Source organism: Aythya marila (genome assembly GCF_965140915.1).
Source record: "Aythya marila genome assembly, chromosome: 7".
In the NCBI taxonomy this organism is placed as follows: Eukaryota; Metazoa; Chordata; class Aves; order Anseriformes; family Anatidae; genus Aythya; species Aythya marila.
The window spans coordinates 33,825,419-33,848,675 of NC_139048.1; the positions used below are offsets into that span (position 1 = coordinate 33,825,419).

The following is a 23,257-nucleotide window of genomic DNA, read 5'->3' on the forward strand; positions in this document are numbered from 1 at the left end:
TTCCAAATCTGTAACAGATCCCCAGCATTATTCCATCTCATCCATAAAAGCAGATCTTTTCTATAGTTCTCCACAGTTGCTTTGAATCAGATGTATTTTTTTAAATCATGCTGCAATTTTTATTTTTAGTGAATCTTTCTCACATCCTTAACATGCAATTACATAACGCTATATTGCCAGTTTTTGTAGTATATTTTGAACATGACATGTTATTCCTTCTGCTCTGTAGTACTGTGCTGTTGAATCAGTGGTCATCTTTATGCGGTGTCACATTGTGTATGAAGACATTCTCAAGAAATATTTTTCTTTATGCTGCCTCATCTTTTAATTTCTTCATGCACATTTACCCAGAACTGCGTTGGAGTCTACCCAGTGCTGCATTTTATTTTCCCTCTGTGGCCTCAAAACAAGCTGTAACAATTTTTACTTGCCATGATGGTCTGAGGATGGAAATACAGATTAAGATGTGAAGGGGGGTCTTATATCTTTCTGTTACAAGTGAAGGGAAGAACCCCCCCCCCCCCTTTTTTTTTTTTAGTATAAAACCCATTTTTCTCATTTGAAACAAAAGCAGCTAACTTCACGGTAAAAATAGCATGGGATTTAACTCAGGTTAATTGATGCCATCTTGAGAAAGAAAGATGCTGAACATCAGAAGTAATTAGCATAATTTACCCTGCCCTGCTCTGTTCATTGTGTCTGCTTACCAGAGGTCATGGTTCTTTTAGGATCTATGTGATGACTCACACTGATTATCACCGCTTGTAAGTAAAATCATTTTCCAGACTAAAATGGCAGTTTCCAGTTTAAGGCACTCTTCAGGTGATGGATTGAACAGTGATGGGAAAGGAAGTTTTAAAACTCTGTGCTGGGGTCTTGTAGTCCTTGAACCCTGCAGCAACTTGGATGGTTTCTTCATTGTTGTGCACCTATGTCTATATTTAAGTAATTGCACAATTGCAGGAATTCTTAAATAACAGTTCCACAGAAAAGTTGATCATGCAGTAGAGAAATACTATATGGCAAAGACGTTAGTTAATCTTAGGGAAGACAGTTGACCAGTTCACAATGTTTACTTCTTGCATGTAGACATTTGCAAGTTATTGACTTAAGCTTATGTCTGTTTGGGGTCACTTTAACACAGTGGTTTTCTGTTATATAATAACTAATAGCATTTTCCTCTGGTTAATTGCCAGAATGTTTGAATGGTATAAAGAACTACGTGCTACATTTGTTTGAATTTGGTGACATTGTGGATAGCACACAACTGGAAGCAGAATGGAGATTAGATATGATGGGTTTTGCAGCTCTCCGTATATTGCTAGCTCTTGCCAAAATAGAGATTGTAGTTCTCACAGCATCATTTGTCTTTCACAGCACTAAATCAGTTTCTGGAAACAGACGGTGTTTTTGTGCTGTGTGTCATTACTAGGGAGTGCATCATACATGTTAAGTCTAATGTTATCTTCATCCATTTCAAACTCTTTGATGTGTGCAACTAGATAGTGCAGTGGTGACATTAGGTTGTTGAATTGCGGGAGTCAGTGACATACTTGTTCATGATGCAAAATTCTCTCTTCTCTGCTTTGATCTTACAGGATTTTTGCATGTTAAAAATTGATACTACAGGTATAAGTGTAGACACAACAAGAGCTCTTTTTAGAGATGCCACTCATACTTACTGTAAATACATAGAGGCAGATGGTAAAATGTTCAGAAATGCTCAAACTGTCTATGAATTTTAGTGGGAGAGAATCCCTATGCTGTCTAGGAATGTTTTGAATAATAATAGTCCAACTGTGTAAAATCCTGTTCATTCTACATAATTTTTCTCTTATTCCACTGGAGGTCTTAGATATCCTGGGAAACTTTATTTAATGTCAATTACTGAAACTCAGAAAAAAATAATCTAGAATTTCCCATTCAGTTTTGTAGTGTCTTAAAATTCAGAAACCACTTTATATGCGATTTCATGTGAGTTTATTTCTAAATCTTAGTACATTTTCACTTAAACTTTTCCCTTTCCTTGCCATGCCTGTAATTTCTTTCCTTTGAATTCTAGCTGTGAAAACTTACAGAATCTCCTTCCTCCCAATACTCTTATTCTAAACAACAACAAAAAAAAAAAAAAAAAAAAAAGTGAAAAAAATCTGCAACATTACAGTATGTTGTGGGTAAGGCTGTAAAACTTCAATGCTTTCTCTGCTAAGTTAGTGGAACCACTTGCAAACAGAAACACTACATGACATCTCTGCATTTTTTCAGGCTGCACTTTATTCTGTTTTATTTTTGTATGAATATATGCTTTCATCTTAATGAACACCTACACTAAACTTGCATTAAGAAAGGTGCTAGACTGAGGTTACTGCAGTTCAGGTACTTCTCTGGGCAGAACTTTTAAAATTTTTCACATCACTTGTCTGCAAAAATACAATGTTGTGCTTAAGCAGCATACGAAGTGTTGGATTCAATTTGGACTAATTAGTTTACTATCTGAAGTTACTTCTTTGTTTTGAGGGTTTTACCTTTGGGGTTAGGCATTTCTCTTGGGCTGTGCGCATGTTAATTTTTAAAATTTTACCATCAGAGGCCTTTGCCATTATGGCTAGATTTATGAATGGCATAAACTTTATTTCCTTGGCCAAAGGCTGCATCTTCAGTGCATTGTTGGAACATGCATGTACTTCCCTTACATTCTTTGTGTAGGGTTATTTAAAAACCTTGCACCTCTAGTGGCAATATTTATATGCCATTTACCTGCATGAAGACATCTTGCTTAGTTTTCAGAAGTGCCTGCATGAGAACGAGTCACAGAATTCTGTGTCTGTTGTTTCCATCCAAAGTCCCCCTTGTTCTTTCCCTGATGGTTTTTATTGCTGGGGAATGTTGGAGGCATTTAAACCTTTGGAGAAAGGCCTCTTCCTGAATGAGTCCCATGTCAGTGGTGCATCATGGCTTATAGATTTAGTGCCCATTTTGTGGGTAAGCATTGGAGTTTGTTGTGCAGCAATGTTTCTGTGTTGTTTTGTGTGTGTGATTTGGATGATAGTGGATAGGCTTTGGTGTTTTTCTGGAGGAAGGAGAAGCCGTTGTTGTGGTAACTATGTAAACTGCAATCACAGTGCAATTTGTCATATTCTGGAATTCAGGAGGTAATCTGAAGTTTCTTATGAAATGCCTTTTTTTTTTTTTTTTTTTTTTTTAAACAAAGATGTTGCCTATGAGTGAGAGGATGTTCTTTATATTATCTACAAATTAAAACTTGATAATGTCTGTTGATACAGATGCTGAAAAACTGTTAGTCAGGACTGAGGTTTAAGAGATCTAAGGTGCCTAGTTTTCTTTGTATCAAAAATTGAGATTACCCTTTTTGAACCCTGCAACATTGTTGTGTCTTCTATTATGTTAAAAAACACTAATTTAATGTTTAAATTCAATGAATCAGAACGCCAAGCCTCACCCTGTAGGTACTTGTAGCATTGAATTTTAAACCTTCATTAGAGTTATGTTTCAAGTTACTTTGGGTAGTTAGTCGTTAAGATAGCAATCTGGAGAGTTGAAGTGACTCAAAATAAACTGCAGAACAAACTGAAACTATTTGGACAAGGATTAAAAGTATGATTTGTATTTCCGGCTTACTTATCTCTTGATCTAGTAACTTTTCCATCAATGGTTCAAAGTTCTAGTTCATTTTCTTAGTATGTAGCAAGTTTACAGATGAATACATTGGAATAATTACTAATTACACATTTACTTACAGCATAGCTATGGAGATGGGAAAAAAATGAAGATGCTTTTCAGACTCTTAAGATTAAATGTTATATTTTCATGCCTGCTTTCTTACATCTGCAATAGAAAAATGCCATGCCATGCTTTTTGAAAGAGTAGGCATGTAAGAGATCTCTATAGAGATTTATGCAGTTATTTAAGGAGAAACAGTATTCAAACAGAAGGTAGATTCTACAGTTGGTTTCAGCACCACTTATCTCAAGTTTGTTTGGCCTGATTATAATATGCTTCAGGATAAATAAGACTTCCTTATGCTGTAATTGTCAAGCTCCTTGTCCATGGTTCTCATTGAGTATAAGAAAAATGCCTGAAATTTTCCCTTTTTTGATGGAGACTTGTGGTGGGTGTCACTGGCCATCCAAAGTTGGCTTCTGATGTAACCGCTTTAAAATCGTGTGAAAGTTTTGTCAGTGCCATCATATGATAACACTTGCTGGGCATATCCTCAGCTGTCTCCTGCTCTTCTAAGCCATTCGTCTTCCACAGCATTACGTAACTGCTACTTAAATGATTTAGAGAAATACTTTGTAAAGAAACAGGGATTTATTTATTTATTTGACCTGCTGTTTAATGAGATGGATGCTTTTAAAAGGGAGAAAGGACAAGAACTACGTACAGCATTTAAGATGTAAGTATGTATTTAATATGTACCATAGATTATGATAGCACAACAAACCCTTTATTTCTGTTGCCTTCTACATACCTTTGACATTGATATTGTTGCCCCAAAAGTTAAGTACGGTCCCTAATACACAGTCATAAATGCAAATTACTCTTCTAACACTGATTGCTTAGACTTGATGGCAAACATTATAATGGTGATATACTTCTTAGATAATTGATACATTAGTAAGAATCACATGCTTGGTTATTCTGTAACCAAGAAACCAACTTGGATCAGTATTGCATGCTCATTTTGGGAACCTGCTTTGGAAAGTGTTGTGCTGTGAAAACCTGCTATTGCAAATCCACATTTTCTAATTCAAGGTTTTCTGTACCAAAGATTATGGGAATGTTCTAGTCATGAACTTCTTGTAGGCCTGTAGAGGACAAAAGTGAGAAGAAGTGGGAAGTTACCTAGTAAATAGCCTGATGCAGTTGTAATTCTATTTGTGTTTGATCTGTCAGAAATCAGATTTGGCAGTCTCTGGAGCATGATGGATGTATGAGTTTTGTACATTTTGGGATTAATTTTTTGTATGTTTATTTTCTAGCAGCTTGGTTGCTAATAGCTTTCCATCTGCATCTGTGGCAGTAGGTTTTGATGGTTTTATGCAGCTTTGTAGGAACTGATCTGCTTGATTTTTGTAATGAGGCCTACTGGAAACATATACATATATTCTAAATAATGGTATTCAATAAGCACAACCAAATAATAAAATATATTTGATCAGTGACACTAAGAGTTCAAAGTGGTGATGCTACTAAGTGTTGATGCTACTGTGGTGCAGAATGCCAGACTTTCTTGTTTCCAGTTATGATATAATACCTGTTCTCTGATAGCCCACTGTGCCATAGTTCTGAAACTTTAGGAAGTGTGTTTTGACTACTGAAAGTCAATTTGCCAAACTAGGGTGTAGCATGTCAAACCCTTGTGTTGTTTTTTTGTTTTGTTTTGTTTTGTTTTTTAATGAAATGAAAAGATGCATAAGTGCACAAGTTGAGCAAAAGGTGACTGCTGAAGTGATGATGTGTTCCCTTAAGGTCCCCTCTTGTGAATGTAATAACAACCAGTAGGACACTGATGAGGTTTTCCTGATGGCCAGAAAGCAGCCTGCTCTTCGGACTCTCCAGCAGCTGGATAGTACATGTCTTTGATTTCCATAAAGCTGGGAATACTTAGCATGTCAGGGGAAAAAAAAAATCTCGTGCAATAGTGGAAAGTGCCCAGGCAAAAACAAACAAAAGCCCCTGAAGTTAAAAGTAACTATAAAAAAAAAAAAAAGTGCCTCACAAAAAACATCATCAACAACAAAGAAGTTTTACTTCTTTCATGTGCAACTTACAAAACCAGTTAATTATTAACTGGTTAAATTATTTGGGATCCTGACTGCAACAGGACAGACACAAAGTGAGTGTTCTCCGAAGTGAAGTTTCTACATTTCTTCTAGAATCAAAATACAGCAACAGATAAATCCGGTTTATGGCTTTCTTGGCATTATTTCTGACTGCAAACATACTGTAAGTGCAGAAGCTATACTTCAGAGTAGTCTTAATTCCAGGATAGTTCTTTTATGTCTACATGCATGCACACTTGTATACTTTTTGAGGATACATTTTATATTACAATGTGACATTTAGTGCATATCTTTAAGCAAAAAACGTCAGTCTTTTCATGTATGTGCTTACAGAATTATGGCTTTTCCCATTTTTTGTTCAATTTTTTATTGTCCTGTTGCTGCTTCCCCCCCCCCCCCCCCCCCCCGAAAGAAGGCAAAAACAACAAAACACACACACCAAAACAAACAAACAAACAAACAAAAAAAACCACCTTAAAATACCACCATCAAAACCTAATGTTCTGGTTATATACAGGATGTAGTGGAAGGTCAATGTGCCTAAGAACTACTTGTAATTAGAAAAAGGGATGGAAGGGATGGCCAGGTCAGGATTCATATGAGGTATGCTCAAAAATGCAAGCACTTGGCGTTACTCAGTATAAATATATCAATGTGATAAACTTGGTGTATGGAAAACAGTGTATTAATTTGTGTGGCTTCCAGTTAGTAAACTCACACCTTATTTTTCTTTTCTCATTTCTCATACTGTGTATCTCTATACAGAGACCACCTCTCTAAGTTGTGTTCAGTGACGTTGATAAATGTATGTGTGTGTGGAATTTGGTCGGATACATAACATGCAGCTGTTTAGGTGGTTTTCATTTAATACAAACATTCATAGGAAATATCAAAAAGCCTCTTAATTTTGTTGTTTACTGACTAAACGGAGGGGGTAAGGGGGAAGCTTACAGCTTTCCCTGTGAGCCAAATTGGTTTTTGTTCTAAAAAGTAGACTTCGAAGAAGGCCTGGTAATGGAAAGTGAAGTATGTTTTGTCTAACAAAAAGGATGAGAAAAAGCTTCAAATAAAAACTGAAGGAAAGCAAATCCGCAACAGATGGAGCAACCCTGTTTTTCACACAGACATGCTGTAACGCAGGGGTAGTCTTCTGGGGAATACTGTTGAGGTAATACCCCTGTATTTGTTTTTGATAGAATGCTTGGATAGAGTGAGAAGGGAGGCTTAATATTAGAAGCAGCAGCAGCTGATGGATGCGCCAAGAAGGCTTTTCTTCCTAACTTCACTTGCCAATTAATTGTTTTACATTTGTTAATATTTTTTCTGTGTATTGGCCGTTGTATCAATTGAATACTATATGCTCATCTAATGCTCAGTATAGCTAATAAAAAGCTGTTACGTGAGAATATTACTGCACCTGAACAGTTATCTAAGAGGGACAGATGGCTGTTATCTTTTGAAAAGATTTTATTGACATAACTGAAATAGCTACTATTTAACATGGTATTATTGTCTGTTATGTTACACACATTGTAAAACAGGTAATGCAGAATTATCCCATTATATACCAGTAATCTAGCAGAAGGAAATAGGTAGTTAATTTTCATTGTTAATCCTCCTCCCCCAAGGAAACTGAACCTTTCTGAAGTTGGTAAATTGACCAATTCCTCCATCTGATCCCAAGGCAGACATTCAGCATTCCCAAGATAATGCAGATTTCTTCTATTCTGCTTGGCCCAAACTAGGAAGATTGCCAACTCTTCGTTCTACGGCATTTGTCCTGAAATTATTAACAAGGTTATTGGCTGTGCATTGATTTATAACTGCTGTGCTTTGAACTATTTTACTGTAATCTGGTTAGTTATTTGACTGTTTAAATGATTTTCATTACCTATAAGATAAGGATTGAGTTGAATGAAAAATTCTGTGTAATCCCTGGCACGAACTAATTCTTTGAGGTAAGCCGTTATTCAGAAAACATTGCTTTTGTCAGTTTAAGACTTAAGGATTTTTGATTTACTAAGGACTTTCTGAGTTTGAAGAGAGATTTTCATGAAGTTAGTAATATTTTAGATAGATTTGGGTTTTAGATGTGGAATTTAGAAAGCAACAATAAATTTTCTATTTCCTAGCCATAGAAGGGCAGAAAACAGATTTATTTATGCCCTGTATAGGGCCAAGTCATTTTTCACCTAAGGCAATAAAACTGCAGACTTCAGCTCTTCTTTCTTGGCAAAGCAAATGATATGGAAAATTGAATCTCTGCTTTCCTAGCAATGAAAATAAAACGTGGTTTGTTTGTGGTGTTTTTTTTTTTTTTTTTGGTAGTTTTTTTCTGCTTTAATTTATCAGCTCTGTAAGCAACTCTGCTTACAAAAGGGGCAAATGGGGTAAAAGAAGACTGAGCAAAGGCTGGTGGACTGTTTTGTGTGTGACGCAGCCTTCTGCTCATATGCTGAATGAGAATCTTCTCTTGTCTCTCTTGTATTTAAGAACTCTGTCCCATACAGTTCTCCTAACAGACTGCTGAAAAGCTAACAGGACTGAACAAAAAAATGATGGGAAAAAAACCACCACCTCCTCACCCCACCTCCCAAAGCGGAAGGGAAGGCCTAATTCCCCCCCCCCCCCCCCCCCCCCCCCCCCACTACCCCTTTGTAGTTCATCTGCTGGGAAAAAGAAGCAAAAAGAAGCCTTAGGACTGTACAGTTGGCAAAAGGGAAACTGTCCTGTGTTTTCTGAGAGGGGATGTTCTGAGGAGAATAATAAATGCTTTGGATATTCATTGCCATTTAAACAAAAATGTGAGGCCTGGAGTGGAGATAAACTGGTTGTCCTGTGTATTTTGTGAACTGAATGTACATACATGTACTTTGTAAAATAAGATTTTGTAAGGCAAATAACTTCTCATCTAATGGTAAAAGGGAAGCGTGAAAAATAATTGCTAAGTCTTAAGTAAAGAAAGAAGAAAGAAAACAAAGCTGACAGGTGGTGTCAAATGTTCTGATGAATTTTATGACCAAATGTGTAGAAAGGACTTGCTGATGCAGATCGGGAATGTTTCAGTAATTTGTAGAGCCTGGATAAGTTGAGTGGTTAGGAAGTTGCCTGGCAGAGAAGGACCTGGGAGTATTGGTTGATAGTCAGCTGAATATGAGCCAGCAGCGTGCTCAGGTAGCCAAGAAGGCCAACAGCATCCTGGCTTGCATAAGAAGCAGTGTGGCCAGCAGGGCTAGGGAAGTGATTGTCCCCCTGTACTCAGCTCTGGTGAGGCCGCACCTCGAGTACTGTGTTCAGTTTTGGGCCCCTCACTGGTGACAGGACGAGGGGGAATGGGCTAAAGTGGCCCCAGGGGAGGTTTAGGTTGGATATTAGGAAGAACTTCTTTACCGAAAGGGTTGTGAGGCATTGGAACAGGCTGCCCAGGGAAGTGGTGGAGTCACCATCCCTGGAGGTCTTTAAAAGACATTTAGCTGTTAGTGATACAGTTTAGTGGGGGACTGGTTAGTGTTAGGTCAGAGGTTGGACTGGGTGATTTGGAGGTCTCTTCCAACCTAGGTGATTCTGTGATTCTGTCCTTAGACTGTGTCCTTCTAGGCTCAAAGTTCTTACCATGTTTTCTCTGTATCACAGAATTGTAAGTCATTCAGGCAGGATAGAACGTCGAAGTGTAGTTCACCCTCCTACACAAGTTCACAGCTTGGCCAACTCTGACTAATCTCAACTCTAATTTCAGACCAAGTCCAGAGATTTCACAACCTTTTTGAGCAACTATTCTATTATTGTGAGCCTCATTATCCTCACAGTTTTGCTGACTTTTTTTTTTTTTTCAGATAGTATTTTGTTTCATTTTGACTATTCTCTCTTTTTCACCAGTGTCACATCTTAGTAAAGAAGTGAAAGACCAGAGTCAATTAATCTGTTAATGTTGTGATAAGGTTACCTGGCAATGTTTTCCTATCATGCTATGTTATTTATTTCTAAGAAGTATCATTGGAGATGAGGCGTATATGCTGATTAACTAAGTTATCTGTTCTTGGATCTGTATGGAAATGCTTGTAGTATTAGGTGCGAATATTTTTAAATGGTAGGGGTACTTTTTGGAGCAGTTTAGTAAAGCTGGTTTTATAATACAAGTCTGTTGAAGTATTCTTCTCTGTGGAATAGAAAGGGGGACCATTTGTTAGTCCTTGTATTTGCGATCAGATCTAGGAGATGTACATATACCACATGAATTCTGATGTTACTGTCATAGCATTGCGTCCTTGTTTGTCCACAGTGGGTGAGACGAAAAAAGATCTTATAGTTCAGTGCTTCCTAGCATACGAGTCTAGGCCAAAGGGCCTTCTAGTTGGTCTTTTCAGGAGTTGCCAGGATCAGATTTAAGTTGAAGGGGTTCATTCTGCTGTGCTGCGAGAAACTGGAGTTGTTGAATATGTTTTTTTTGGAGAACAAATTACAACTTTTGTAGGTTTTTACTGAAAGTTGATTGTAGTTACTTGGGTGAAGACAATACAATTTTAGGAGAATGTAGTTGATAATACAGTTACGCACATTTATAGTTTGAATAAAAGTGTATTTACATTGTGGAAGAGTGATACATTTCTTTTTATGCTTTGTAGTTTTCTTTTTCACGTTCTGCTGCAATTTTCAACTACTTTTCTATTCTTGTCCTATAAAATCTGCATCATATTACAGAGTACTAATGCATCAAAAATCGTTCTTTGTTGCCCTACATATTGTCATGAATACTGGGAATATGGAACCATCTCCTGTAGCTTTCAGAATCAAAATTGAGCTAACCGTTTGCAGCTTTTTTATAGTGAAAGGAGAGAAAGGGGCACTTTGAAGACCTAATTCAGCTGAATACACTTACATGTAAGGATGAGGGGAATTGCCCCTAAAACATACAGTTTCTCTCTGATGACCTATGAAGGGTATGTTGAAATTGAGAAGTCCAAATTAAGAGGCTGGGGGAAAATTGTATATATGCTAGTCACCACTGTGTGTTTTTGGAGAGGCATTTCCTTGATCTTGTAGGCCTGGGGAGAAGAGGACTGTGGTTAGAGAAGTGACCCATACCCAGCTGGGGTACTTCTTTTTTTCTTGCTTCTTTTTATTTCTTGCCAGTCCAGGTGTCGGTGCTTCTTGACTACTTCATATCCATTTTTCCTTTATCAGTATCCATTTTTAGACATATAGATGGCTGTATGCTTCTGCAGTGTACTTCTGTCTTCAGAGATCACAGAGCCTGGCTCATGTAAGGGTGTAGGAAAGCAGAAGGTCTTAAACATGCTGTCCTGGAATACATCAGGCTACTGAATGGAAAGCTGAAAATCCAGGAACCTGTCTGTAGGCTGAATTTGTTTCCCAAGAAATTGACAGAAAAGACAGAAGTAGTTAATATCTCAAACCATCCAAAGCTTACTGGGATTATGTTAAAATGGAAGATGGAAAGAAGAAAAACTCTTTAAAAGATTAATATTGCTGTAAGATTCTCACTTGTGAATTTCTTTGTAATTTGAAAACTTCATTATTCAATTAAGCTAATCATTTTGGGCTTCCAATTCTGTAATTAATAGGCAGTGTCTTGAAGAAATATTCTTCTTTCTTTTGTTACTCTTTAGATAGTGGTGGTTTTTTGTTGTTGCTTTTTTCTTCTATAGCTTTTCTGAGTTTATAAGCTAATGACTGAATCATTTATGCATATGTGAATGAAAACAAACCTCAAGGACAAGCTTCCAACTCAGCCAATATGTTACTCACCCTGAGGTAAAATACAAAAGAAATAGAAACTTAAATAAACATTTCCTGTAAACAAAAATGAAGGTCATATTTCATACTTCAGGATGAAGTGTCTGTATCTGAAAATGTACATATTAAAATGATCAGTGCAAAGAGTTGTTGCTTCTCTTTCCCTTCAAAAATTATCTTGCAGAGATAGTGATAGATCCGGAAGAGTTTTCACTACCTTGCTGAGGGGAAACTTACTGCAATCCACTCATGTCTGCCCACATTCATCTTCATGTTCTGTCACTGAGTACAATCAGTTTGGTCATGCTCGAGTTGGTATTGTTAAGAAGATGGGGAACAAACAGTGCTGGCTTCTGTCCTTCATTGGACTGGAGGCCAATATTTTTTTCCCATTATTTTCCCAGGAACAGAGGTGAAGGCCATTGCTTCCTGCATCCTCCTCTTTGCCTTTTTTAAGATGGATATAACAGTAGGCATTTACAGGTATTAAAACTGAAATATCCAGTTGTATGTGTTTAAAATTGAGCATTTTGGAAGCATCGTGAATTTATTTGCTGAGTAAATATTGTATCGTTGTGAACCATGCTGCTCAATACCATTCTTGGTCTGAGACAGAATAGCAGTGTTGCCAGCCAGATTAGCAGCAAATCATATTAGAAAATATCATCTAGTTTCTTAATTTTAGCAGATAGAATGTTAATACAGTTAATACAATCAGAGAAGATAGGACATCTATTTTCTTTTTTTTTTTCTTTTTGAGCAATTCTTTATTTACACTTCTTTATTTTAAATTCTTGTATTGACGTTTCCAGTGACTTAAAACATTTAGAGATTACCAGTGATCTCTGGCTTGAAAAGTGACTAAGACACTGCCCTGCATGTAGAATGTAGATATTCTATTAATACTGGTAAAAGAGGCCCATGTACCGAGAAAATCTGCTTCACCAGATTGCTCATGGAGATCTAGTGCTGAGTGTTCTCTAAACTTTGGTATGTAGGAGAGAGATGGGAATTCAGTGCAGCATTTTTTATTTTTATTTTTGGTCCAAATAGAAGAAGAAGAGTGGTTGGAAAGGTAGTTGACTTATTTTATGAAGTTTCTTTGCTTGCTCTTTTGTCATGACAACAGATGATAGAGGAATAATTTTGGTTGTGTTTAAATATCAATACATTTCTACATCCAATTTATTGGTTTAGGCATTAAAGGCAAGTATGTTTTATTTTCCATCTTTTCTTCAAGAGACGGATTGAGTTTTCTAATGTCTCTTCATGGATTTCTTAAATTGCTAATATTTTTCTATTTTAATTTTCTTGGAATGTCTCCATTTGGCCTACAACTTTCTTGAACTGAATGGAGAAACTTTAATAAAAGTGCTTTAACAGAAGCTTTACTAGTGCCATATGGAGTGGAAGGGCATCACCTGTCTTTTTCTTCAAATGATATGCTAAGGAAGAGCCACTAGTTTTGTCCTAGAGATAGTCTGAGTAATGTCTTTGTCCAAACCAGCTTTATTATATGATAGTTAGCTCAGCTGAGAGAAGAGTTTTGACCAATATAGTTAACACCAAGATCCCAAAGGAAGATCAGAAGGTACAGTGCACCACTTGTGATAGCTGCTGTGGTGACTGGCAATCTAACAAGTTCTTTAAAAGTCTGTCAATTCACTGTAAGAATTAACTCTTAAAAGAAATATTTTGAATCAGAACAATGAGATGGTACATCGTCGTAAACTTCCTTTTCTGCTTTGGAATGTAGGATACTTGGATGAAAATAAAAAATTATCTAATGTATTTTATGTAATAGGAGGAAGCATTTGTAAGAAAGTTGCAGGTTAAAATGATCTCAGCTGGCCTGTCATCAGTGCTGTCTTTCTCCTTTTTCCTTTAATTTCTAAGACAAATGTTAACAGAAAATGCCCTGTGGAAAATAAGTTAAGCAGTGTTTAAGCTATTGATTGTGAAGTACCTCATCTGTGAAGAGCTTCAGATTATAGTGAGACTGTTCATGTAGGCTCTGCTATTCAGAAAGGCTACCACTCAGTATTACCAGTGTGTGGTAATATAGCCATTTGTTCTCATTGAGCATGTGTATTTTCTGTGCATTCTGTCATGCTGACAAGAGCTCATGAGTTTTTGATGCATAGCACTTGTGTCAAGTTCTCATCTGATCCGTTGTGAAAATTAGGGATGTAGCAAGAAAAAATGTAGCAGATAAGGACACATACTCTAGTACAAGGTGTATGGACAGTATGCAGTTATTCAAATCTGTTTCTGTTTTGGTCATCTTTGAAACATGGTATTTGCAGGGTCTTATATTTTAATTGTTATCTCCTGATGTTTTTCCATGCTCTGATAATTATGTTCTAAAAAGACTTAAAAGGAGTGTTACCAATTTGGAAGGAAGCAGCTAATGGGGACCTCAGGTTACGATGTGCAAGCCAGGTCTAAGGGTATTTATGTAAAGCTTTTGGCCTCAAGTTTGCTTTTTCTTTCTCCATGGAAGTCTTGCCTTTGACTTCTCTTGAAAGGGTTTGGAAAAAGTGAACTTTCCATTATATGTGCCATTTATATAGTATTTTCATTCATATAGAGTAGTAGGCCACATGCAGTTTTTATTGGAAAGTAACTTGAGATACATATAATTCAAGGTAGTAAGTTATTTATGTTTTTCTATGGTTGAGATTTCACTTAGTAAATATCAGAACTGTACCTTTCTATTTACAAAGCCCCTAAACCCTTTAGTTGTCATCTTTGCTAAGCAGTTAAAAAGCAGTGTATTCACGCAAAGGTAGAGGTTGCTGCATCTAATTCCTTCTTAACACATCAACAGTAATAAACCTAATGTAATGGTGACTTGTACTTCCTTTTAGACATAACTGTGGTAACAAAATTGGTTTTTTGTTAGTCCTTTCTCCTGCATTCTTTGCCTGTCAACCCTTAGGGCATTTCTGTCTGTGCTTCAGCCTTTATCAACCATGTGCACATTCACACACTGGATTGTTTTTAAGTCTCATGCTGTGGAAGGCACAAAGGGAAAGATGCTTGAAAAAAGAGAAAGTATTAACCTGTATAAGTAGCACAGGATAGTTACCAAAATGTCTCTTTGCATCTTGCCATTTGCCCCTTTTTTCTGCATAGTTGGAATCAGTGAAACTGCAATAGTTACCAGTCTTGCTATTGCCCTGTTCTCATGGAGATGATAGTCCATGGGAGTAGTTACAGAATTTGAGCAGGGTGATCAAAGTCACTACAAGTAAACTTCCCTTTTTCTGCTGACCTTTGATATTGTGGACGTGTCCAGGAAAGGATTTGGACAGGGACAAATACGTGTTTCCATATTCACAGAGGCATTCTGTGATGTAGCTGTTCTGTAAGCTGAACCAGAATTCATAATTTTTGTATAGACAGAATCCCAGGATACTCATGCTAGATGCAGTTTGTAATTCAGGATTACCTGTTCGATGTGTTTTGTCTGTTCAGGTTACCATGATTTTACAATTTATTGTGTAACATAAAATGTAATTTAATGCTGATATACTGAATGGCAGTCATCTGAGTTAAAAAGAATCATGTATACTGTGAATTATTTCATGCTTTAATGTAAGAGAAGTTTTAAAATGGTACTTCTGAAGATAGAACAGATCTGTTACCTTCACATCTTGTGTTTCTAATGTTGTTTTACAATAGTCTCTGAGAGACAGCAGATTTTAGGTTTTTGTAGAAAAGGAAATTCAATATCAAAACTAACAGATGCTTTTGAAAAGCATTTAAGCTTCAAAACTGTAAACATACTCTTTTTTACATTTTATGGTTTTACCCTTTATATGGTTTAATTCAGTTTTATATTTAGATTACTTTGTCTATGAAGAAATAGGATATGCCCTTCAATACTTGTATTATAGACTGGAATATTAATATAATACCACATACTTGTTCTATGTGTAACCCTTGACATTCCTGGTACTGTTCTCCAGCCTGAACAGAATTCTTGCTCAGGTCCGTTACTCTTTAGTTTTATGGCCCATATTTCTTACTTTAATACCAGTGTTTTTTTTCTTTCATCTGTCTTCCTTCCTGATGATGTTCTTTTTTCCTTCCTGTTGCTATAAATTTGTTTATCAAGAATTATTTTGTTGAGCAGAAATGTAACTTTAATATTGCCACTGGAAAGGCTGAGAAGATGGATGTTCAGAAAGAAGCATAATAATCTCTTATAGAAAAAGAGTTGTGTAACTTTCCAAATATCATACTATCATAGAATGGTTTGGGTTGGAAGGGACCTTAAACACCATCTAATTCCAATCCCCCATCATCAGGGACACCTTCCACTAGAAATGTGTTTAATCTCAAAGGAAGACAGAATTGGTTTACTTCAACTCTTGTCCTTAGCAAAGACACCACTGGGTACCTCTTTTGTTAACTGTATAACAAAGATCAGCTCTCCACTGTGTGTTGATTTTACTTTAACATTTGCATGGCTTCTTCAACATTTGATAAATATTCGCTATATTCAGAAGATAGCAATTACTGTGATGTATACTGTTGTGTTTTTTTTTTTTATAGTACTGTGGAAGAATAATCATGTTTTACTGCATCTGTCATCCCTTTAGTGGGATGATTTTGTGCATGCTTATTTTTTCTTTAAGCATTTCACTAGGAAGATCTTTTTTAACCCCTCTAGTGTCTCATCGAGGAACTTGTTTGAGATTTCGCTCTGTCACTTATGAATTTCACATATATTAACATCATCTCCCTGCCTGTCCCAAAATTCATGTTCATTTTTGTACTTGGAGTGTAGTATTTTGAATCTATTAGTATTTGTACAGCTAAAAGGTAATTATGACATACATATGTGTTTTAATTATTATAGTAAAAATGTGTATTTTTTGGATACACTGCAGCAGATGATTTAAATCAAGTGGGCAATAAACCAACTGTCATACTGAGAAAAGATGAAGAAAAATACAGTTCTTCATTTTTTCAATGTAGTTTTGAGTTTGTGAGGTGATGAATTTGAACGAGGGGAATTCTAATAAGGGAAAAAATATTGTAGGAATGAAAGCATAACAAGAGGAAAGAGGAATTCTTTAGTTAGGGCATGACAGATAGCTGAAGGGGAGGGTATTGTGAGACAAGAAGGCACAGTGAAATAATGTAGCTGTAAAAGGAAGCCAGTAACGCATAATTGTGTTATATATTGATAAGTGATTACATATGTTTATTGGGAGCTATATTTGCACATATTTAAATGTTAAGATTGTATCAAATATACATAGTAATGCAATAAGTGTATTGGTATAAAAGATGTAACTGTTACAGTAAAATATCAACATGCATTTTGTAATAATGTAGTGTATTGAAATTACTTGGTATCTAATTATGAAGTCTTAATACCAGCCAAAAATATTTCTCTATTAATATGATTTAGCATGAAGATCCTAACACACAGGCATGAAAGAAGTTAGTTGTTTAGGCACTTGTTTTTTGGCAAAGGCTCATCTTGTAGTAGCTCCTTTTGTCACAATGGTTTAAGAAGGTTTCAACAATAAATAATAGCCATAATCCCTTTAAATTTTCCTTCATACTACAAATATTCATGATACATGTAAGGTTTTGTGGTTTTGATGTTTTCTAGCACTTTGTAACTGACCATTTTGTTGTTGTTGCCTGTAGGATAGTATGACATTACTTTTCTACAGATGAGTAAATTGTTTTTAAGGATCTCAAGTAGAGTTCAGTGTAAATGTCATGTTTTAAGTTTTACTTCCATTCATGTTGGCCAGTGTATTTCAATTGGGAAGAAAATCTAGTCAATGTCTAAAATAGGTCCAATGTTGTAAGAGGTGCCATCTAAAAATAAATGTTGTTTTATTTGCAGAAAGCCATATTCTTGAGGATGTAAACAAGTGTATCATCGCACTGAGAGAGCAAAATGCTGACAATTTAGATCGTGCAGCAGGTGCGATCCGAGGGCGTGCTTCAAGAGTAGCTCATATTGTTTCGGGTGAGATGGACAATTATGAGCCAGGGGCTTACACTGAAGGAGTGATGAAGAATGTTCAGTATTTAACCAAGAATGGTAAGTCTAATTTCTGAACTGTGTTCTCAGTTTCTTTAGTTGTAAAAGCATTATTTTATACGTCACATTTAAAAGGAATCCTGTGATTCTCTGATCTAATGAATTAATAATGCACTGATGTTTCACTATATGGTATCTTATCTCCTTTCAGCATACTGTCCAATTATAATGATACCATACAGTTCAAAACTAACTTTTAAAAATTAAATTACATAATTCATGTAAGGGTTTTTAACTTTTAGAGAACTTTCACTACGGTTTTTACATAAATGTAATTAGCAATGTTTGGAGACTAGTAACTGACGAGGCAGCAGCTTTCGGCTGTTTTACTGGCCTCAGCACATCTGTTTTATGCAGATGAAAGCTTGTAGAGACATAGAAGCAGGATCATGATTTGTTTATACTTACCTCTTGAAGGATTATTGTGCGGTGGTTAAACATTCTCAGACATATTCAATTTTGCTATGTGAATTTGGAACTTCTTAAAATATTTAGTAGTGTCCATTTCATTTTCCATGATACTAAAGAGAGTATTCTTTACTGGAATATCCCCATATTGGAAGCTGGATTGTAACAGTCCTATTCTATAAATGGTTTCTGGTTTTAATGTAACCAGTGTAAGGCTGAATATGGTATGAGGGGCTGGAGGAAGATCAGGAGAGATGAAGTATATCAGTTGTGTCACTATATGTGCTACTTTTCGTGAAAGACGATCTTACATGTCTGAAATGTAATTTCTGTCAACAAGAAACTGAAGCGAACTGTCAGCCATTTCCAATTGATGTTTTTTTCTACTTATTCTTTAAAGGGCATTACAAAGCATGAGGCTACTTGGGTGTGAACAGAATTGATTTTAATCCTATTTGTGTCCTACAACACTTAATCTCTGGCCTCATATTTTTTGATTCAGTATATACACTAGGAGTCTGTAAAGACCCCAGGACTTACATGTTCTCAGTGGCTGGAAGTCTAATAGTTGGGTGGTATTGCCATTAAGAAGTTTTCTGGTAATCTGTGTGTCTCTGAAATAGAGGATTCAGTTTCATGAACATAGAAGTCTGAATGCTAGCTCTGTCAGTCTAAACAGGTTTCTAATACGTTATGTTTGCTTGACATTTACTTTATTTTACTGTGAGAAAAGACAGGAAGTTTGAGCACTTTTTTAATCAGTTCAAATAGGTCCAGGACAGAACTGCCTTCATGTGAAACAAGTGAACTGACATACCAAAGAAGTTGCAAAAGGGACAGAATAGTGAGAAGATTTTGGAATAGACTTGCCTGGTTTTATCTCCTTTTCTGACATTTTGATGAGAAAATCTGAGAACTTGGAACATAATGTTATGTTTTCGTAACTTTTGAAAGCACTATGACATATAGTTAAGGCAGAAGCAATTACAGGAAAGCATAGTTTTTATTCCTATGTAAAAACTGAGCTCTTCTTTCTTGAAACTGGTGGTATTGAAACACATCAGGAGTTGATGTGGATTTCTGTTCTGTTGCATTGCTGTGACAAAAATATATATACATATATATAAATCTGTGTATTTAAAAAAGACAAAGCATAAAATTGGTTTGGGTTGGAATATCTGGCTGTGTCAAGGGACATCAAGCACGGTGTCATTTGATCAAAATTTTTTGTGGTACTTTAAACCTAAAAGTCCTGTACTTCACATAATTCAATAGGAGCTGTAAAAGGAAAAATGTACTTTTCATTCCTACCCTTATTTATATGATCTGCAGTGAAAAGACTTCAAATTCTTATGAGGATTTTTTGATTAGTTTTATTTTTCTACTGCTTCAAGAGACGTGAAAAATGCAGGTAAGCTGCAGCGCTCAAGTTTAACCTAATGCACGTAGTTACTGCTGGGTCTTCTAGGAGCCAGCTGAAAGCAAGGTGACCTTACTAGAAAAGAAGTTCGCATATTTTCTGCCATCAGTTTGTTTGCATGACTAACACAGTGCAGTGAAATGCATCTTTTATGCTCAATGAAAAGGTAATGTGTTAGTGAAGAGACATTATAAGAGGAGGAGTATACAGTTAGTGAAAATAGAATTATGGAATAATAGTGTACTACACAGAAACTGCAAAAATGCACATGAAAGCCTAAGGTCACTGAATCTCTTCTGTTGGAAGACATCATGCAGCAAGATGCCAAAATTAGCTATTCATCAAATACTTCTTTAATAACTGCTGTACAATAGGTATTAAAAGCTGCTGCTTAGTTTCCTAGTTGAAGTTACATAGTCCTGTCCGGATACCAGTTGTTTTTAAACAAACAGATTTTATAGTACTGTATATTGGAGTATCTGCTTTCTCCAATTTGTTATTCCTCTCCTCTGTTTCTCATCTTCCCATTCACCCAACAACAAGAAAACCATAAGCAAAAAAACAGCAAAGCTCTGTCAAAACACTGTTAAGGTTGTGGAGTCCACCTCTTAAAAGTTCAGTTATACCAGAATAAAGGTTGTCTTTTTAGCCCTTGATTTGCACTTGGTATATGCATTATGCTGTTAAGTATGTGATTACAAAGTTAAGCTACGAAATAGCTGCTTAATTCATTCCACTGGATGGACCTGCTTTAGGCATTCACCAGGCTCACATATTGAAGGAGGCTGTTGTCCATAGGATAAGTTTTAAAAATAACGGGGCAGAAGAATGCAGGAGGACAGTATGTGATCTGATGGTGCAGATAGTTGGTTTGGACTGCCCTTGTGTCTACAGAGAGGTGACACTTCAGGTTAATGAGGCTACAGCTAAATGTGGGATGCAGGAATACTCGCCCCCTCCTGGTGTGAGCGAGCACTCTGAGTACATCCCAGCTCTATGTCAAGATGACATTGGGAGCTACTCTATCTCATCTTCTTTTCAGGTTTTAGTGGGAAGGACGTTAGGCTGTGTGGTCAGAAAAGAAATGTGCAAAACATTTGAACCAACATCCCTGTCCAGATGTTAGGAGATCAGCACTGAGAATCATGCCCTGGAAACGAATGCTCCATGTTCTGTGTGAAACCTTTCCTGACTATGGGGGAGAAGAATGTTCAACCATGTGGTCTACAAGCTTAATGAAGGCAGTTGTTGAAACCAGCATTTCCTATCTTGATTTTGCAAATGCAAATATGGTAGAGGTGCAGGTTGTATTCTTTTATGTTTAAGACTGAAAACGTTAATATTGGCACCTCTCCATCATTCCTAATGCCTGGTACTGTTGATTAGATTGAAAAGTGCAGGTCCTTGCATTTTGATAGGATTTGTTTACTGTTGCATGAATGCAAAATGAAACCTTTAAGGAAGGCTGATTATAGAAACACAAGGTATTTCCACTTCTGAACTGGAAGAGTAACCCTGTACTGTAATTTTAAATAATCAGTCTATTCATTTTCCTACCTTCCAGAATCTGCAGTAGTTAAATTTAAGTAAACAGTTTATATTATGGTATCTACCTGTTGATACAGTAAAAAGCCTATGTTTATTGTAAATATTGTCAGCATTGTTTCTTTCATGTCAAAGTATAATAATACAATGTATAAAGTGCACATTCTTTTTATATAGAGGTATGTATACATGCATATAAATCCTCTATTTATTTAGATTTAAGGATCTTGCGAAAATAAGGAAAAGGGATGGAGACAAATACTTTAACTGTATTAAGGCGCCAGCACTTTTAACTGTGAGTCACTGTAGCTTTGAGTCCACTTGTTCTTATGCTAGTAGGGCTGAGGGACGTAGAGGAGCCCATTTTCCACAGCTTTTTAAAAGCAGAATCGTGAAATGCCTTGTGTGATTCACTTAGGGATAGGGTCTAACGTAAAGTTTAGAAATACTGATGAAGGTACGTTTAGAATGAAATGCATGTTTCTATTCTCAAATTGTAGATCAGCTGGAGGTGTTGTTCTGAAACTGCCATTGGCAAGACACAAAATATCGATCCCATTCCATTTGAAATATGACTGAACATAAATTAAGACAGAGTTTAATCTATAAGAATGGTGATACCAAATTTAAAGCTGAACATGAATTTGAAATTGTCTCGCTGCTTCAGAAAATATTTAGAAGCATGTACATAGCTGTGAATTCCAAAAAAATTCTTCAGAGGGACATCAGATCTATCAGACCTGATACCAACAATGCTGATTATAATTAGGAATTGAAGAGCAGAATAGATGGGAAGGGTTTTTTAAGCAATTCATCATCTGGGTAAGTACGAGTTTCTAGACATTTCAGAGTCAAGGAAAATCTCATATCCAAACAGTCCCATAACTTACTTAGGAGGCTGTAGAACATCTCTTTTGGGTGTTACATATACATGCTTCTTTGCTATACCAAGGGGATACCAAGGAAATCTTTGGCCTGATTATCTCCTTTGTGGGACTTGTGAGAGCTGTATTAGGACTATTTCTAATTAAAGACTTTCTCAAATTTGTGCATTTATGCATCGCCAGTTTGCGCATTTTCTTCATGTGTCAATGTGAGCAGCTCCACATGAGTGAGCTCCACAAGCTCCCTTGGCCCCAGTGGGCCAAACACTTTAAATGTAGACCTGTTTTGGAGACATTTGGTTTGTGTTTAAAATCCTTACAAGTTCAAGTTAACCTTTTCTGAAGTGCTGTCTTGTGGTTTTGTCCTGAAACTCATTCAATTCATCCTGACCCAGTTGTCTGCTGTATGGGCAATGTTTTTGCATGTTGTTTCCAGTGACTTTGAAGAATTTGGAATTAAATAATTTATTTATGTTTATTTCTTGGTCCCAAGAATGGTGTCTTGGACACCTTCTGGAGTCTCCTCTCACTTCCAGTGTGATCAGTTGCATAGCCTCTGTGCTTACACTGGTCTACTCTACCTCAGAAAGGACTTCGCTTGTATAGCACTGTATTAGGAAGAACTTCTTTACCTAAAGGGTTGTGAGGCATTGGAACAGGCTGCCCAGGGAAGTGGTGGAGTCACCGTCCCTGGAAGTCTTTAAAAGACGTTTAGATGTAGAGCTTAGGGATATGGTGTAGTGGGGACTGTTAGTGTTAGGTCAGAGGTTGGACTCGATGATCTTGAGGTCTCTTCCAACCTAGAAATTCTGTGAAAATTCTGTATTAAATGATTCAGCTTGATGGATTAACTCTACTGCAGTACTTTTCTCTGGGAAAGAAATTTATCTCAGCAAGTAGAGATGTTAGTGTTATCTGATGTTGATCTTGCTTCTTCTGTTGTGTTTTTTTGTTTTTTTTTTTTCATTTATGTCCGTATCTTGCACACTTACATGCATAAACTTTGTATTTTTTAAGTTGCTTTATTTGCTTTTTTCAAACAATGGTTCCTAGACTTGTAGTGATAGCTTATGCTAAGCAACTGACAGTTTCCTTTGTCCACTGTCAGAATTGTTTGCAGTAGGGATTATATATTTTATCCAATTCAAAAACTTTATTCCCTCAAAAGATACCATCCAAGGAGGTAACACGTGGAGGCTTTGTGGCATTTTATCCTGTTCACTCTGACATAAAGTATTTTATTTTATTTTTGCATGCCATCTAAGCCAAAATAGGGGAAGAGTAGTATTTTCAGAGACTTTATTGTCTTGCCTAAGACATACCTACAGGTGATGTAGAACGAATAAGCTGTTGAAGGACT

General features: G+C 36.4%; 1 protein-coding gene across 2 annotated transcripts in view; it reads left to right on the forward strand.

The window, feature by feature from the left end:
* The window catches only part of CTNNA3 (catenin alpha 3), a 464,394-nt gene that overhangs the window by 331,967 nt on the left and 109,170 nt on the right, over window positions 1-23,257 (forward strand). For both annotated transcript variants that reach the window (XM_082765467.1, XM_082765468.1), the window contains one exon: window positions 17,440-17,640. In XM_082765467.1, coding sequence (XP_082621593.1) covers window positions 17,440-17,640 — 201 coding nt within the window. The remainder of the gene's footprint in view (window positions 1-17,439; window positions 17,641-23,257) is intronic.